The sequence below is a fragment of the Lithobates pipiens genome, unplaced genomic scaffold, assembly GCF_037356315.1.
Source record: "Lithobates pipiens isolate NorthernLeopardFrog02 unplaced genomic scaffold, aLitPip1_a1.2 Scaffold_22, whole genome shotgun sequence".
NCBI lineage: Eukaryota > Metazoa > Chordata > Amphibia > Anura > Ranidae > Lithobates > Lithobates pipiens.
Window position 1 is genome coordinate 309,488,039 of NW_027507784.1, and position 19,282 is coordinate 309,507,320.

Below are 19,282 nucleotides of genomic sequence, written 5' to 3' on the forward strand. Positions count from 1 at the left end.
ATAGGAGGAGAGAGCAGAGTGACAGAGAGATGAGCTCATTAGTCTTCTGCTTCTCCTTTCACTGTCCAGTCAAAAGTTAGGGGATGGACAGGGTACCTCATATATATAATTCACAAAAAATTGGGGTGTACCTCCTTTTATATAGGCTTCTGTGGGGGTGACTCCCAGCTTCTTGAAGTAGTCATCTGTGTCTGGGTCCACCACAAGTAACGTGGTCTCGTTTTCCTTGGATTTGATGTTGGCCACCACTTCGGAATGCTTAATGTTGTCCACATTCTGACCATTCACCTGGATGGGGAAGATCAGCAGTCAGCCATAGATAGAGTACAGTAATAGTTTATATTGAAATATAAAGTGAAATTCTGGAACATTTAGGGCTTGAATACAGCTATCGGTCATTATTAAGCCGTGCCATGTATTTAGTGTACAGTGGTTACTAGGAAAAACAATAGCTGCTCCTCATCAATAGAAAGGTGCGGAAAGTAGAAGGGGGCAGGCTTAGGCTTGACTTTCCAAATTAAAGTCGGTCTTTGCCAACAGAGGATTGAGCAGACATACCTGCATGTGTACAAGGGGATGCCATTAAAGTTCATGTGTGTATAAAGGCAGGCGTCCCAATACTTTTAGAGTGTACATTACAATGAATATCCTTTAAAGCAGGGGTCTCAAACTTGTGCCTCTCCAGCTGTTGCGAAACTACAAGTCCCATGAGGCATTGCAGAGCTGATAGTTACAAGCATGACTCCCACAGGCAGAGGCATGATGGGACTTGTAGTTTTGCAACAGCTGCAGGGCCGCCGGTTTGAGACCCCTGCTTTAAAGTATATTAGAGTTTCAAAAGTAAAAAGTAATAATAATAATGATTGTAATGTTTTGTTTATTATTAGCATGCTGGATCATGAAGCCACAACAGGGGCTGGCAATGCATGCTGGGTCTTGTAGTTCCACCACTTGTCTCTGAACAGCAAACCCAAATAAATTGTGTCTCCCTAGTCACTAAGGAACTACAAATCCCAGCAGGCTGGAAACTGTCTGGCCGGCTATTGCTGCTTGTTCTCACACTTGGTAGAAATGGTTGTGTGAAAGTAGGCCATTTTCTGACAATCACCAAGTGTGAGAACGAGCCGCCACCATTGTGTAGCTTCACAAAGGAGCAGCCTCCAGGGCGCATTGTTTGTGGTCGGCAGTGGCGGCGGTGCAGGGGTTAAGCAGCCCTCTCCTATTGAAATGCTCTCTTTTCTCGGCTCCCTGCACTCTGCCCTGCGCTCTGGCAATGAAAACAAACACCAATGCCTCTTTCCCTGGTTTCCTAGCAACCGCTTCCTACTTTCTCCTTGCAGAAATAATTAGTTTGCTGTGTTCTTGGGCCGCACAGCGTTCATTCCTCCTCACCCTGCTGTTACCCCCTTCATTTTATTTCTCCCACCCCCAACACTAAACTTTTCCCTGACTCTGCCGTCACCTCAGGCTCTTCCCAGGACCCGGCTTTCCCCCAAAACCAACTTCACCCTCTTGTAAATCCTCTTCGTAGTACAGGGTTTTCACCTACGGAAGAGATGGACTAGTTGCTATGGGCAACACAAACACCTCTGGGAACAGTTTACACTATATAACCATAACCAAAAACTAATGTCAATAACTCCAAGGCCAATAATAAATAACGCGTTATCTCCTCCGATTCCGCAACACGGCTGGCTGACGAACGGCCGTTCAGAAACAAACTAAAAAAAAAGCGCAAAATTAAAAGTGTGAAATGAAAAGCATGAATCAACACTCACAAAACTTCTACTAACATGAAATTAGTAGAAGGAGTCCAAAGGGTGGCGCTAAAGAGCTGAAAAACAAATTAGTACGCCACTATGTGCGTAATTGTTGTCCAACAATTCCTTGCCGTTTGTATTCAAGACAAGTTTGGGCCAACGCCCTTCGGACAAAAGTCACGGTTTTGTTGGCCAACAATCCGATCGTGTGTGCGAGGTTTCAGTGTTGATGGTGGAAGCCCCTCTGTGGAGCTATTGTGTTCTCCTGGGGGGTGCGGGGAGCCACTGGCAATAATCACATGTAAAAGTCTGACATGCTGCTTATACCCAAGTCAATCGATTGGTCGACTTTGGTACAATCAGTCTGTCCCTGACCATCTATGGTCAGCTTAAGGGCTTGTTCACACAAGTGGCCAGGGGGTGGTAAAAGCAGATTTTACTGACCGCCCACCTAAATGTAGAAATGTGACCGCTCATGCCGCAGCAAAAATGTTGCATTCGGTGTGCGGTACAGCCACTGAACGCCACCCATTCAAGGCCACAAGCTCCCGGCAATCATGTCCATGAGTTTCAACGAGGCGGGTCAGCATCTTAAGGCCATATTCACACCTGAGCGTTGTGTTTTTCAGGCGGTTTGTCACGAATATTTGCGCATTTCCATGCAGGGTTTTCCACCGTTTTTGAGCTTTGCCGTTTTTTTTATTTGCCAATAGGAAAAATTATCATCTGTTTCATCATTTGTTGCTATGTTTTTAGATTTTTTTCATCTGCTTCCTGGGTGAATATTCTCCAAAAACACCCAAATCTGCCAGATTCAAGCGTAAAAAAATAACTTGTTTGACCTTCAGCCATTGGGCTTCAGGCAATTTGGAGTGTAGATATGAACCATCTCCATAGAGAATTATGTATTTTTTCCCCTCAAGCGTTTCGTAGCTTCAGGCTTCAAGCTACAAAACGCTCAGGTGTGAACAGGTGGTGAGGGTGCGTCACATATCACCGCTTCACCGCAAGCAATTATAGTCACACAAATGAATGAACCCTAAAACCCCATCCAGGGCCAAGAAGTAGGGCCCCCCCACACTGCTTTGGCTAGAGAAGAAAGTATGAAGTACAAATACTAAGGCTCTGTTTCCACTACTAGCGAGTTGTGTGACCTAACACATGTGAAGTCGCATGACAAGTCAAAATCCATGTATTTCAATGGTCCCCAATCTAATTGGTGCTACTCAAGTCGCAGCAACTCCAAAAAAGGTTTTTGCACTACTTTGTCCCAACATTGGTGCGACTTGTTCTTGCATGGCGTACATGGGAGTGAAGTCACGTGGCTCCAGCCAGGCAAAGAGTCAGAGCCCATGGCCCCAGAAGGAAGAGGGACGAACATGGATGCAGCCACCAGCTGCGATGCATACCAGCCCATTATGTTTTTACTTTGCAGGGGAAAAAAGAGGAAGTAAAACCCATCAGTGTGAGGAATAGCACCCCATCATTGGTGTCAGTGGGAGGAATAGTGCCCCATCATTGGTGTCAGTGGGAGGAATAGTGCCCCATCATTGGTGTCAGTTTGAGGAATAGTGCCCCATCATTGGTGTCAATGGGAGGAATAGTGCCCCATCACTGGTATCAGTGTGGGGAATAGTGCCCCATCACTGATGTCAGTGTGAGGAATAGTGCCCCATCATTGGTGTCAGTGGGAGGAATAGTGCCCCAATCACTGGTGTCAGTGGGAGGAATAGTGCCCCATCATTGGTGTCAATGGGAAGAATAGTGCCCCATCACCGGTATCAGTGTGAGGAATAGTGCCCCATCACTGGTATCAGTGTGAGGAATAGTGCCCCATCACTGGTGTCAGTGTGAGAAATAGTGCCCCATCATTGGTGTCAGTGTGAGGAATAGTGCCCCATCACTGGTGTCAGTGTGAGGAATAGTGCCCCATCATTGGTGTCAGTAAGGGGAATAGTGTGCCATCCTTGGTGTCAGTGGGGCGGAATAGTGTGCCATCATTGGTGTCAGTGGGGAGAACAGTGTGCCATCATTGGTGTCAGTGGGAGAAATAGTGCCCCATGACTGGTGTCAGTAGGAGGAATAGTGCCCCTTCACTGGTGTCAGTTGTGGATAGAAAAGTGCTCAGTGGGCCAGATAGCGGCAAGCCACAGTTTGCTTACCCAAGGGGTAGAACGTAGGTCAGGTTGCTATCTATGTGAATGTTGGGAAGATTTTCTCTTACTTCCTGTCCCAGTGGTCACCAAGACAGGAAATGACTGGAGATCTTTGCAACAGAGTCACAGATAGCAATAAAAACTTGACAGGTGGTCTAATCCTTCACCACTCTATCCATACTTAAAAATGTTTTGAACATACAAACTGTAAGTCTGTGGTGGAGATAAAAAAACAAAAATGATAAGTTTATAGTCCTTTCAAGGAAAAGCAAAGAATTTGTTGGAGGCGGTTTTGTCTTTCCAGGTACAGGCTTGGTGCGGTGAATGAGCCGTTTCTACATCCGCCTCTCCTGGGAATCCTCTGCCCTACAATGCTCTATGAAATATGCATGTCCGGACTGAAGTCTGCAAGGTGCTGGGCCCGGATCAGGTTCCCCACTCCTCCAGTCAGAAAAGAAAGGCGGCCCTCCTCCAACTGGCACACCACGCTCGCTCGCTCGCATGGCTGCGCTGCCTGCATGAATTATGCAGCGGGCCCCATGGATTGCGGGGCAAGGCTTGCCGGGGACACAATGGGAGGAGATGACAGATCCAGCGGGCAGAGGGCACCCAGGGTTCAGCAGTCTCGGGCAACGAAAAGGCAGATCGGGTGGCAGCACACATGTTTCGGGATAACCACCTGTCCGAATGAACATGGTGTTTGCCCGGGTCATCTCAGCAGGGACACGCCAAGCATGTACTCATGTGATGTGTTTAGAACTAGTGGGTGCCATTTATGTAAATTCATTGATGTACCATTACAATGTCTGATGTGTTATTAAATTACCCCCTTTTGTATTGTACTGCAGAATGCCAGTCTGACTAATTTATAAAGCACATTACAATGGTGATACAACACAACAATGACATCACTGATACAGAGGCCCGTGAATGACGGGCTCGTGACAGGTAAAGCTGAGCTCCGGGTTACTGTATAATGTAACCCTGCAGCAATTTCTCCCCCTCACAATGCAAGGGTTAAATGTTCATTTGGTCTAGGGCAGCCTTTCTCCACCTATTTACCAAGGAGGAACCCTGCAAATAATGTCCTGGTCCTAGAGAACCCCTAATGAATGTATATCTAGAACTCTAAGTACATTATGGTGATCAGTAACTTGTACACGGGTGGTCAGTAAGGAAATAGCGAATATTAGCCAACAAATTCAAAATAAGATTTTTTTGTATTGGCTACATGTTGAAAACACAGTGAATACATGTTCCAGTCATTGTGGCCTTACTCATAGCATGAGTAAGTATGATGCTATGAGTAAGGCTACAATGGCCAAAACACATTCGCTGTATTCACTGTGTTTTCTACATGTAGCCAATATAAAAATTCTTATTTTGGAGCTTATCGAGTTGCCGGCTAATATTTGCTACAATCCAGGTGTACAGGAACTGCGCATCCTAGCTAGGAGTCCTCAGCCACAGATCTCCAAATCAATCTGTAGAGCGTGCGTATCGTATCCAGTGATTTTCAGTAAGGAAATGTCCCTTTACATTGGCGGCTAGTAAGGTAACAAACCTCTACACTGGTGGTCAGTAAGGTAACAAACCCCTAAATTGGTGGCCAGCAAGATAACAAACCCCTATACTGGTGATCAGCAAGGTAACAAACCCCTACATTGGTGGCCAGTAAGGTAACAAACCCCTACATTGGTGGCCAGTAAGGTAACAAACCCCTACACTGGTGGCAAGTAAGGTAACAAACCCCTAAATTGGTGGCCAGTAAGGTAACAAACCTCTACACTGGGGGGGGGGGGGGCAGTGTGGTAACAAACCCCTACACTGGTGCACAGTAAGGTAACAAACCCCTACACTGGTGGTCAGTAAGGAAACAAACCCCTACACTGGTGGTCAGTAAGGAAACAAACCCCTACACTGGTGGCCAGTAAGGAAACAAACCCCTATACTGGTGGTCAGCAAGGTAACAAACCCCTACATTGGTGGCCAGTAAGGTAGCAAACCCCTACACTGGTGGCCAGTAAGGTAACAAACCCTTACACTGGTGGTCAGTAAGGAAACAAACCCCTGAACTGGTGGTCAGCAAGGTAACAAACCCCTATATTGGTGGTCAGCAAGGTAACAAACCCCTAAATTGGTGGCCAGTAAGGTAACAAACCCCTAAATTGGTGGCCTGTAAGGTAACAAACCCCTAAATTGGTGGCCAGTAAGGTAACAAACCTCTACACTGGTGGTCAGTAAGGTAACAAACCCCTAAATTGGTGGCCAGCAAGATAACAAACCCCTATACTGGTGATCAGCAAGGTAACAAACCCCTACATTGGTGGCCAGTAAGGTAACAAACCCCTACATTGGTGGCCAGTAAGGTAACAAACCCCTACACTGGTGGCAAGTAAGGTAACAAACCCCTAAATTGGTGGCCAGTAAGGTAACAAACCTCTACACTGGGGGGGGGGGGGGGGCAGTGTGGTAACAAACCCCTACACTGGTGCACAGTAAGGTAACAAACCCCTACACTGGTGGTCAGTAAGGAAACAAACCCCTACACTGGTGGTCAGTAAGGAAACAAACCCCTACGCTGGTGGCCAGTAAGGAAACAAACCCCTATACTGGTGGTCAGCAAGGTAACAAACCCCTACATTGGTGGCCAGTAAGGTAGCAAACCCCTACACTGGTGGCCAGTAAGGTAACAAACCCTTACACTGGTGGTCAGTAAGGAAACAAACCCCTGAACTGGTGGTCAGCAAGGTAACAAACCCCTATATTGGTGGTCAGCAAGGTAACAAACCCCTAAATTGGTGGCCAGTAAGGTAACAAACCCCTAAATTGGTGGCCTGTAAGGTAACAAACCCCTAAATTGGTGGCCAGTAAGGTAAAAAACCTCTACACTGGGGGGGGGGGGGGGGGGCAGTATGGTAACAAACCCCCACACTGGTGGACAGTAAGGTAACAAACCCCTAAATTGGTGGCCAGTAAGGTAACAAACCTCTACACTGGGGGGGGCAGTATGGTAACAAACCCCTACACTGGTGGTCAGTAAGGAAACAAACCCCTATAATGGTGGTCAGCAAGGTAACAAACCCCTACATTGGCCGCCAGTAAGGTAAAAAAAAAAACTACATTGGTAACCAGTAAGGTAACAAACCCTTACACTGGTGGTCAGTAAGGTAACAACCTCCTACATTTGCGGCCAGTAAGGTAACCAACCCCTACACTGGTGGTCAGTAAAGAAATATACCCTTTCATTGGTTGATTGGTGGTCATTAAAGTAACAAACCTTTGCATTGGTGGCAAGTAAGGTAACAAACCCCTACATTGGTGGTTGGTAAGTAAATATACCCTTTAATTGGTTGATTGGTGGTCATTAAGGTAACAAACCCTTACATCAGTGGTAATTGGAGAAGTCCCCTTTAATTTTTTTTGGTAATCATTGGGAAAAGCACCCCCTTAGATTGGTGGTTAGTGATAGATGAACCCCTTTACAGACAGCTAAGAAAATCATTAGAATCAAGTGAATTTGGTGCTAAAACTAAGCAAACACCATCAGGCAGAAGATTAGTCCACCACGGCTCTTTAAGGAACCCCTAGCCAACTATGGACATAAACATTGCGCACCAAAATGCTTCTTTTTATTGCATATTTTGGCAGAAAGATCCTGCAGTGATAGTTATATTTTAATATGTCTCTAATGCAGTCAGGCTACATAAACACTAATAAATTTGTGTCTATATATATAAATATATATATATATTATTTTTTTTATATATTGTACAATTCTGTTGCATCCACAATGCCCTGTGCTGGCAGCAGGTTGGAGATCTGGACTGCCGCTCTATAACTTTGGGCAAAATAAGAATAAAAGACATACTGTATGTGATGCGGTCTGCCAATAGCATGAATACAGCCGTTTTCATTTTCCAGACTCCTCCCTGTAACATAGTTTTTATTACCTGTTGATTCTTCCAATAAATCCGTTTTATTTTTCCACTGCCTGTAACAGGCCAAACTTGTCCAACAAAAGTGACAGTCACAGATCGTTCTGCCAAGGCTTCCTTATATGATTCCACTGGACTCAGCTAAAAATAGCTGTCAGTTTGTTTGGAAAATAACTGTCACTTATTGTGCCGTGGCATCGTTTTGTTCTCTGTCCTTCCTGTGGAGCGGCAGGTCATGCTTAGACTTCCCAGTTCCTCAACAGCACAAAGCTGTGTGTAGCCCCCCTTCTAGAATATTAGACGGAATGTCTAAAACCCCCTCTACAAAGTGTAATAAGATGCCGGCATTTCAGGAAAAGGATCAGTTAAACTGACTACATAAAACAACGCACGGAAGTGTCCGCTTTCAAAACGACAGGTGTTTATTAAAAGAAACAATTTAAAGTGTAACTGAACCCAGCTGAATTATCTTCATTCTAATTCCTGCTACTGCAACATGCAGATAATAACAATGCCTGCGATGGATCTATCACAGGACAACGTAGGCAGGAGCCTAAGGGCTGGTGGATGGCCAGGGTGCCCACTGCCAGCTACAACCTTCATGCTCCAACAGTATACCAGGGGGATAATGCAATTGGTCAAAGCTGTGCATCTACCTGTCACATTACAAAGAAGGATGGACTTGTAGGCAGCGGTGGTCGGTAGGGCTATGCCAGTACTGGCACTGCAAATGGGGCAGCTCTGTGCTTACTGCTATCTTTACCAATGTAAAAAAAAAAAAGGAAAGTCGCAGAGCCAAAGCTGCTACCTTTCCTAGGGACCTATTCTGACTTAACCCTTTCACTGGCAGAACCATTTTTGCGCACATTAAAAGAATAATTTTAGGCCTGAAGATTAGTTAAAACCCCCAAACAATATATATTTTCTAAAAGCAGAGTCCCTCAAGAATAAGTTCCAACTTTTTATGGCATACGTGGTTGCACTTTCAGATTTCCGAGGAAGTGATTGGGGGGCTGTTATCATATTTACACACATTCCTGGCTGCTTTAAATAACATCCCCCCCCCCCCCCAACATTCGTCAGTGGCAGCGAAAAAGTGAAGTATATTGTAAGACAAAATAAAATAAATATTCGTTACATCTCTGCAATACGTGCGTATTTTCCCATGTTTTAGCAGTTTTAAGACCCTTTAAGCAGAGCTTAATTTTCCACTAGGCCAACTAGGCTATGGTCTAGGGTGATATAGATGGCAGGGGCAGTACTTTCAATTGAAATTGACAGTGGCAAGAGCGGGCATTGTCTTCTCCCGCTACAAAGCAATCTACTGCTGCTGGGCTGCTCACAGCCCAATCTGTGCACATAACACACAAGGTGTGTGGGGTGTACACTCCGCAAAGGTAGTGGTACAGATAGCTAAAGCCCAGGAAGGGCAGTAAAGAAGCAGCTGCTGTAGGGGTCCACATCTGTAAAAAGACCCCCTTAGAGGAAGACAGGACACTGAGAGCTCAGGATGGGCACCGGGTGGACAGGAGGCAACAGACCCGGCTGCTGTATCAATGTTTGTGAAAGGTGCGTGTGAGTGCTTGGTATGTTAGAGTGTGTATGAGTGTTAGTGTATATGTGTTTAGTGTGTGTTTGTATAGTGTATGATAGTGTATATGAGTTTAGTGTGTATTTGTGCATTGTTTAGTGTGTGTGTATATGAGTTTAGTGTGTGTTAGTATCGTGTATGTTAGTGTATATGTGTTTAGTATGTGTATATACTGTGTTTTAGTGCATGTGTTTAGTGTGTGTGTTTTAGTGTATATGTGTTTTGTGTGTGTGTTTACTGTGTTTTAGTGTATATGTGTTTTGTGTGTGTGTTTACTGTGTTTTAGTGTATATGTGGTTTGTGTGTGTCTGTCTGTATAGTGTGTGTTAGTGTATATGAGTTTAGTGTGTGTTTGTATCGTGTATGTTAGTGCATATGAGTTTAGTGTGTATTCGTGCATATGTGTTTAGTGTGTGTATACTGTGTTTTAGTGTGTGTGTTTGTATAATGTGTGTTAGTGTATATGTGTTTAGTATGTGTGTATACTGCGTTTTAGTGCATGTGTTTAGTGTGTGTGTTTTAGTGTATATGTGTTCTGTGTGTGTGTTTACTGTGTTTTAGTGTATATGTGTGTGTCTGTATAGTGTGTGTTGGTGTATATGTGTTTAGTGTGTGATTGTATAGTGTGTATTAGTGTATATGAGTTCAGTGTGTATTCATGCATAGGTGTTTAGTATGTGTTTATACTGTGTTTTAGTGCATGTGTTTAGTGTGTGCGTTTACTTTGTTTTAGCGTATATGTGTTTAGTGTGTGTGTTTACTGTGTTGTGGTGTATATGTGTTTAGTGTGTGTGTTTACTGTGTTTATAGTGTGTGTGTTTGTATAGTATGTGTTAGTGTATATGTGTTTAGTGTTTGTATATACTGTGTTTTAGTGTACGTGTGTTTAGTGTGTTCTGTATAGTGTATAAGTGCATATGTGTTTTTAGTGTGTTTGTATACTGTGTTTTAGTGCATGTATTTATTGTGTGTGTGTGTGTGTTTACTGCGTTTTAGTGTATATGTGTTTGGTGTGTATTAGTGCATACGTGTTTTGTGTTTATATATACTCTGTTGTAGTGTATGTGTTTAATGTATGTTTTTGTGTGTGTTTACTATGTGTTAGTGTATATGTGTATGTTTTTGTGTGTTAGAACCATGCCACAGTAGTCAGTCTGTTGCTGATGAGTAACAAGTTCACAATGCAGATCACAGTAAGCACTCGCGTGACACTCCCCAACCGTGAAGATGAGAAAGTCGCAGAATGTAACTTGCCAGCAATGGCTCACTAATCTGGGCAGCTAGAAAGTTGGGCGTGGAATCAGGTGAGTGATCATATCAGTACCAATTTGTTGCCAGACACAGGATTACCACTGTGGCATCACTTGTAGTGTGTGTGTTAGTTACCCAGCTTGCAAGTGCAATTACAGTTGAGCTGTGAGAAATGCTTCTGGGTCCTGTTGTGGGCTGACCACACTTGGCATTTTTGTGAGCTAAGTGGTGTCAGCCCTGTCCAGTTTTCTCCACAATGTAAAGACCATCCTAAAGTCCAAAAATAAGAAATGAGAGAGCCAATCACCTTCTCCGGGACAACACAGGAAGTGAGCCCTGGACGCGGCACAGCTAGCAATTTCTGATATGGATATTTCATTGCACTTAACAAAACACTTTCAATAGTATATTTAAAAGACCAAAAGGGAACAAATAAGATATACTAATTGTGGGGGATTACATATCCTTTACATATCCATTCATTTATCTCTGGATTGTGGGTATTATTGACGTTTGTGTACTTATTGGGGGAATATTCTGTCTCGTCACTGGGACAGGAGGTGAGAGTAAAGCTGGTCTTAGTCTGTTAGAATCTCAGCCGTTTCAGCAGGGACAAGCCGAGATTCGATCCATGTATGGGGCGGGCAGGCTGGCTGTACCCAAGTTGATCGGTCAACTTGGGTTTAACCAGCCTGTTATATTTTTCATGTGATTATTGGTATCGGCCACTAGCAATGATCACTGTGTGCTCTCCTGGGGCAGAGATGGCTATCCGGCACCCAAGCCAGGCTCGCTCCCAAACCACTGCTCTATGTGTCCATTCACCCACAGAGCATGGCTCGGCACCGCCCCTGCTCTCTCCTCATTGGCTCACTGGCCGTGATTGACAATACCAGAAGCCAATGGCTACTGCTGCTGTCTCAGCCAATGAGGAGGGAGGGACCCAGGAGAGCCGAGGCTGGCTGGATCAAGATAGATCAAGATTTGGTCTTTACAACCACCTTAATAAGTCAATTAATTGAATAAAAGTTTCCAAAGTTTGTATTATAAAATCGTAAAGAGAAAATCTTCTTTTACATATTTATTGTGGATTGTGATTTCACCTACCCTGTTTCCCCCGAAAATAAGACCTAGTGGGGACTCAGATGGCAAGAAAACAATTGACGAAGGATAGAACTTCTGTTGCGTAGTTTTAAGGATCTGTGTTTTAAGGATCTTCCTATCCAGTTGTCACAAGGAAAAGGAAATGACCCAGTTTCCCCAAAAATAAGACCTAGTGTGATTGTCGGTGATGGCTGCAATATAAGCCCTACCCCCCAAATAAGTCCTTGTAGGTCTTATTTTCAGGGTATGGCTTATTTTTGGGGAAACAGGGTAGGGCTTATTTGGGGGTTAGGACTTATATTGCAGCCATCACCGACAATCCCCCTAGGTCTTATTTTTGGGAAACAGGGTCATTTCCATTTCCTTGTGACAACTGAATAGGAAGACACAGATCCTTAAAACTACCCAACAGAAGTTCTATCCTCCGTTAATTGTTTTCTTGCCATCTGAGTCCCCACTAGGTCTTATTTTCGGGGAAACAGGGTAGGTGAAATCACAATCCACAATAAACATGTAAAAGAAGATTTTCTCTTTGCGATTTTATAACTACCCAACAGAAGTTCTATCCTCCGACGATTGTTTTCTTGCCATCTGAGTCCCCACTGGAGGGATTTCCCAATGCAACATTTTGAGTTATCACCAGAAGACAAGGAGAGGGAAGACAAGTACGTGTATTCCAGTGACAACTGTCTAATGGGGATTATTCCTCACTTCCTGCTGTGTCTACGGGACAGGAAGTGAAAGGAAATCTCAACAATGAGACACCACTAGCAAAAAGAAAAAAAAAAGGACATGTTTACACCATTCCCTACTTCATCCAAAACTAAAAAAAATATAGGCTTTAGATATTTGTTAATGTTTAAGAAGAAATAGGAAGCAGGTGAAATTGTAAAAGTCATAGGAGAGCCCATACCTCCACCAGACGGTCCTGCGGTCTCAGGCCAGCTTTGGCTGCCGGGGATCCGGGGTCCACAGAACGGATGAACTGGCCTGGCCGGGATTTTTCACTGTGCAGGTTGAATCCGTAGCCGTTGGGCCCTTTCTTTAGGGTACACAGACGGGGACACCTCTCCTTCACCTGGCCATTTATGTCCTGTACAGAGACAAAGCAACGCATGTTTATTTTGTGGTTTTCTGACATTTCTCCATAAGACGCCACTAATACAAACTGAATGGAAAGCAGCTTACAAATTCCATTATGTAAATATGACACCGACACTGACAAACACGTGATTTCAGGTGTGTGACAGATCTAAAAATAATTCATTCAGGAGTCATTCGTTCTGTTTTTTAGTCTTCCGCAGAGCACTGATGTATGTAAAATGCCAAATCCTGAATAGGCATCGAGCAGCCTGTCTGGATTAACCACTTAATGACCGAGCCTCTTTCTGAGATTTGTTGTTTACAAGTTAAAACTGTTTTTTTTGCTCGAAAATTACTTAGAACCCCCAAACTTTATAAAAAATGTTTTCTAACACCCTAGAGAATAAAATGGCGGTCGTTGCAATACTTTCTGTCACACCTTATTTGCGCAGCGGTCTTACAAGCGTATTTTTTTGGGGGAAAATACACTTTTTTGGATGACAAAATAAGACCACAGTAAAGTTAGCCTGATTTTTTTTTTAGATTGTGAAAGATAATGTTACGCTGAGTAAATTGATACCAAACATGCAGGGCCATTTTTAAGGCAGGGCAAAAGGGGCAGCTGCCCTTGTCATTGTTGTGGGGCCCAAAGCAGCTGCCTCATACTTGCCAACTATCCCAGTTTAAATTTCCTTGTCTCTTGCTGTGTCCTGATATCTCAGTGTGAAGTGCTGCTACTAATGCTGCCCAGCTCTGCCCTATTGTTGTGTACAGATGACTCACCTGCAGACCCTGTGTTTACATGTAAATAACCAGCATTCATATGTAAATAGCAGCAGCATTCATATGTAAATAGATGTATATGTATAGCATGACCCCTGGAGTAAGGAGATGATGTGCTGTAACCTCTAGCAACAAATCAGTAAGCAGTATTACTGTACATTAATCTCAACAAGCAGAAACCATGTGCTGTAACCTCTAGCAGCTAATCAGTGATCTGTAATGTGTGCTGTAACCTCTAGCAACCAGTCAGTGAGCGGTAATGATACACTGTAACCTCTGACAACCAATTGCAATAACTGCCTGATCTGATTCAATAAACTGATTTTGAGTCTAGCTGCTATTTATTGTATGTCTCAGAGCAGCTGGAGAGCAAAATTGCATGGGGGGGGGGCCAAGAGAAGTTTTGCCCAGGGTCCAATCAATTTTTAAAGACGGCCCTGCCAACATGTCACGCTTCAAAATTGCGTCCGCTCGTGGAATGGCGACAAACTTTTACCCTTAAAAATCTCCATAGGCGACATTTAAATTTTTTTACAGGTTGCATGCTTTGAGTTACAGGGGAGGTCTAGGGCTAGAATTATCGCTCTCGCTCTACCGATCGCGGCGATACCTCACGTGTGCTTTGAATACTATTTCCATATTCAGGTGAAAAAATTCTTATTTATTTTACCTTTTATTTTTTATTTTTACACTGTTCTTTAAACAAAAAAAAAAAATTGTCACTTTTATTCCTATTACAAAGAATGTAAACATTCCTTGTAATAGAAAAAAAGCATGACGTGACCTCTTAAATATGAGATCTGGGGTCAAAAAGACCTCATATCTTATATTTAGACTAAAATGCAAGAAAAGTAAAATTAAAATTGTCATTTAAAAAAAAATGTCCTTTAAAGCGGGAGTCCGCCGGGACTCCGCGATTTATTTATTTTTTTTAAAGCCAGCAGCTACAAATACTGCAGCTGCTGACTTTTAAAATAGTGACACTTACCTGTCCAGCGCGCCCGCGATGTCGGCACCCAAAGTCGATCTCTAGATCGTCTCTCGGGTCCTGCCGCCGCCATCTTGGGTATGGGAATCAGGAAAAGGAGCCTTTCGGCTTCATTTCCCGGTTCCCTACTGCGCATGCGCGAGTCGCGCTGCGCAATAAGGACGGTCCCCGCTGCCTCTGGGATCTGTGTATTTCCCAGCAGGCAGCGGGGCACTTGCGGAAAGGGGCGTAATCTACGCCCCTTTCCGCAGAGAGCTATCCCGGAAGTGGGTGCAGATACCTGTACTGTACAGGTACCTGCACCCCCCTCCCCCCTGAAAGGTGCCAATTGTGGCGCCGGAGGGGGGGAGGGTTCAGATGAGCGGAAGGTCCACTTTAGGGTGGACCTCCGCTTTAAGAGCTATGGGCGGAAGTGACTTTTTTTTAACGTCGACCACTCTTATCGGAAAGCAGACCGCCGGACGAAGAAGAGGATACTGGGGTTATGGCAGCTAGCCATAACCCCTCTTCCTCTTCAAGCTTAGGACGTATATCATTGCGCGGGAGTGCTCCCAATCTCAGCTTTTTACATGTATAGAAGACACCTGGGAGCCAGAAATCTTGCTAAATGATAGGGGATTAAATACTTATTTCACTCATTAAAATGCAAATCAATTTCATAACTTTTTAAAAATGCTTTTGTTTCTGGATATTTTTTATTTTTTTTTTGTTATTCTGTCTCTTACTGTTAAAATAAACCAACCATTAAAATTATAGACTGATCATTTCTTTCTCAGTGAGCAAATGTACAAAATCAGCAGGGGGTCAAATACTTTTTGGAATAGTGTGTATAGTTACATAGTTAGTAAGGTTGAATAAAGACACCAGTCCATCCTGAGTGAGTGTGGGTGTGCGTCTAGAATTGTCCCTGTAAATTGTGTCTCATTAAAATGCTCATCTATTATATTATTATTTATGGTACCCATATAGCACCATCAATTTACACAGCACTCCACACATACATCACACACATCAGTCCCTACCCTCAAGGAGCCCACAATCCAAGGTCCCCAACCTACATTCATATACTAATGCCAATTTTTGGACAGAAGCCAATTAGCCTACCTGCATGTCTTTGGAGTGTGGGAGGAACCCAGAGTATCTGGAGGAAACCCACGCAGGCACAGGGGGAACATGAACTCCAGGCAGGTAGTGTCGTGGTTGGGATTTGAACCAGCGGCCCTTTTTACTGCTAGGTGAGAGTGCTAACCACTACACCACTGTGCCACCCAAAGTAGTAGTGTGTAGCAGTGTATAGCAGTGTATAGCAGTGTATAGCAGTGTATAATAGTGTATCATATAGTAGTGTATAGTGTAGTAGTGTACAGTAGTGTGTAGCAGTGTATAGCAGTGTGTAGCAGTGTATGGTAGTGTGTAGTAGTTTATAGTATAGTAGTGTGTAGTATAGCAGTGTGTAGTAGTGTGTGGTAGTGTGTAGTAGTGTGTAGCCTTGTATAGCAGTGTATAGTAATGTGTGGTAGTGTATAGTAGTGTATAGTATAGTAGTGTGTAGTAATGTATAGTAGTGTGTAGTAATGTGTAACAGTGTATAGTAGTGTGTGGTAGTGTGTATTAGTGTATAATGTAGTAGTGTATAGTATAGTAGTGTACATTAGTGTGTAGTAGTGTATGGTAGTGTGTAGTAGCGTATATTATAGTAGTGTGTAGTTTTGTGTAGAGTAGTGTGTAGTAGCGTATATTATAGTAGTGTATAGTATAGTAGTGTATAGTAGTGTGTAGTTGTGTATAGTAGTGTGTAGTAGTGTACAGTAGTGTATAGTAGTGTACAGTAGTATGTAGTAGTGTATAGTAGTGTGTAGTAGTGTATAGTAGTGTATAGTATTGTACAGTAGTGTGTATTAGTGTCTAGTAGTGTATAGTAGTGTACAGTAGTATGTAGTAGTGTATAGTAGTGTGTAGTATTGTATAGTATTGTGTAGTAGTGTATAGTAGTGTACAGTAGTATGTAGTAGTGTACAGTAGTATGTAGTAGTGTATAGTAGTGTGTAGTAGTGTATAGTAGTAGTGTGTAGTAGTGTATAGTAGTGTACAGTAGTATGTAGTAGTGTACAGTAGTGTATAGTAGTGTGTAGTAGTGTATAGTAGTAGTGTGTATTAATGTACAACACGCTCTCCTCCTTTGCAGAATACACAATAATTGGATCATCTTACGGAAATCATTAACAGACAAGTTGAAGCGGATCTCCTTTATCTCGGCCAAGACTGCCTTGTATATTTTTGTTTTGTCTCACAAGGATTCCTTTCAGCCCAGCGCTGGCACTGCCATTGATAATTACATGGCAATCACTTACAATTACCCCAATTTCTTTTCAATTTTATACATTAACCTCCGACTAAGATCCATTCATGGTGGCAGAACGTCATTATCCCGCAGGAATCGAATGGTGTATTGATGTAGGGGCACGGCGGGGGGTCTGCCTTGTAGCTAATGAGCTGGATCACTGAGGGGGTCAATTGTATCTAATAACCAACAATCTAAAGGGACACAGCGATAGAACTTCTGTTAGTGACCCATCAGAATGAATACCTCTCACTTTGTGGTTTGATCAGCCGATTAACATGTCACTTCTGTGCCCTGAGGGGACAGGAGAAGGGACCAAAGCGCCTAGCGGGGACGCGCTATCCGACACACCCACAAGTGTTGTATAGAAACAGAACCTGAAGCTCCGCAAGAAGGCAAAGGCTCAACTCATCTGCTGGAGAGGTATTTAAAGAGTAACTCCACTTTTGTTCAGAAAAAAAAAAGCAAACCCCTCTGGGTGATCTTTGTATATAGCAGGAATTTTAAGAAACTGAAGAAATAGCTGTTTTACCATGTCCTTTGGATACTAATTCTGAATGGGGGGGGGCCTGGTTCATTATAATCACCTGATGCACTCTCAGTGTTCTAATGAGGGTCTGCAACTGAAAATTGAAATTCCAATTACAGAGAATGCCAAAAATCGGACTTGTATCTTTTGAGAAAGTCAGTGAGTCAATTACAAAAGCAGGAAATTACATTTCATAGCAGGTTCTGTACACACGGGTGTGTGTGTGTGTGTGTGTGTGTGTGTGTGTATTTATAGTTGCTATATGCAATATTGTTTTTTTATTTGCTATTTTTTTTTTCTCATGGAATTGGGAAGTGGAGTTACCCTTTAATTTCTTATTTTAAAGAGGACTCTCTAAATCAACATTTAACATCTTCCTTTCCTTTTGCTGCTAGTATTAGTAAATAAAAACACAAGTTTTGGACAAAATCCGATGGATTTTGTTGTCGGAATGTCCGGCCGTGTGTACAAGGGCTTAGAGTAATTGACCTTTGTGTTAAAAAAATAAATAAAAAAAAGTTGAAAGAGTCTTGTAGCCCATTTTGTATCGTTATCCTTCTGATCCGGTATGTGTACAGAGGGGAACATGCACAATAGAAATGCAAATGCCAAACCACTTTGACTAGCAGATCCCCATAACAGTTGTATTATTCATAGTCTATTATTGCACCTGTAAGCCCAGCCTTGTGTATGGGATGTGGATAGTCGTCATTGCAGGATGCTGCTTCACGCTGGCGGCCTGTCCAGGGCCGTGTGTGCCAATCAAACGCTGATTTGCATTTCAAATAGTCGCCTTTGCATGGTCAACACAACCCAAGCAACCGCAATATAGGACTGTGAGCTGGTAAATGACCCTTTCCAATGAAACTTTCACATCGCTTTAACCGTTTCCCCATCCTACGGACCATTACCTGCTTCAGTTTTTGCTTAAAGGGGAACAAAACTCAAAGGGTAACTGAAAGCCAAATTCCCGGCAGGTATTTAAAAAACACCAGTGAGTGCACTTATATCTTTATTTAAAATAAATCATTAAAGTATGTAAAGCTAATTACTAAAATCGAATTTATGTTATCATGTTCATGTACCTGTGGTTAAAAAAAATCTACAGCTTTCATTAAGCTTCCTTCCGCCAGCCCTTTATTGAGATCTCAATGCCAGGATTTCCTTGACTTCCCGATCATGTGGTCGTAGGGATTAGTTGTCATGGTGGTCATGTGATCAGAAGCCCGTCCCACCAGCACCCGACTGTAACAGAATGGGGGGTGTGCAACTGAGCACGCTCCCTGTATTAAAGTGTGCTCAGTTGCACACCCCCGGCAGACAGAAAATAAGAATATCTGGTGATCCTGCCATTAAGATTCTTCATAAGGCACTTCCTATTATAGGGTGACAACATTCTGCCCCTGTCTCCCAACTGTGCTCCAGAGTACATTGTATCAGCAAATGATATTTCACCTATTAAGGTTTATATCTACTTGCAAGCAGTGTTTTTATTGTTGTCTGTGCCTTCCTGTAATGGTGACAATTGTAGCCACTATTTTTGTTACATTACAGGGACATGGGCTGGGGAAATCTTCCCAATGGGGCCCCACACAAACAGATAAAAATGCTTCAAAAGATGAAGAAAAAAAGTAAAGTGGAAGAAATAAAAGGAGGGTGGGAGGGAGGAAGGGAGGGAAGGAAAGGGAGGAACGAAGGGAGGAATAGGGAGTGATCCTTTCATTCAAATTAATAAATAAATAAATAACATAGCACAAT

The 19,282-nt window shown here is 43.2% G+C and overlaps 1 protein-coding gene across 1 annotated transcript in view; it reads right to left on the reverse strand.

The window, feature by feature from the left end:
- Positions 1-19,282, reverse strand: part of NHERF2 (NHERF family PDZ scaffold protein 2) — a 181,679-nt gene that overhangs the window by 23,707 nt on the left and 138,690 nt on the right. The window contains exons 3-4 of the mRNA XM_077449371.1: positions 12,714-12,893; positions 132-288 (exon numbers count right to left, since the gene is read on the reverse strand). Of these exons, the coding sequence (XP_077305497.1) occupies positions 132-288; positions 12,714-12,893 (337 nt within the window). The remainder of the gene's footprint in view (positions 1-131; positions 289-12,713; positions 12,894-19,282) is intronic.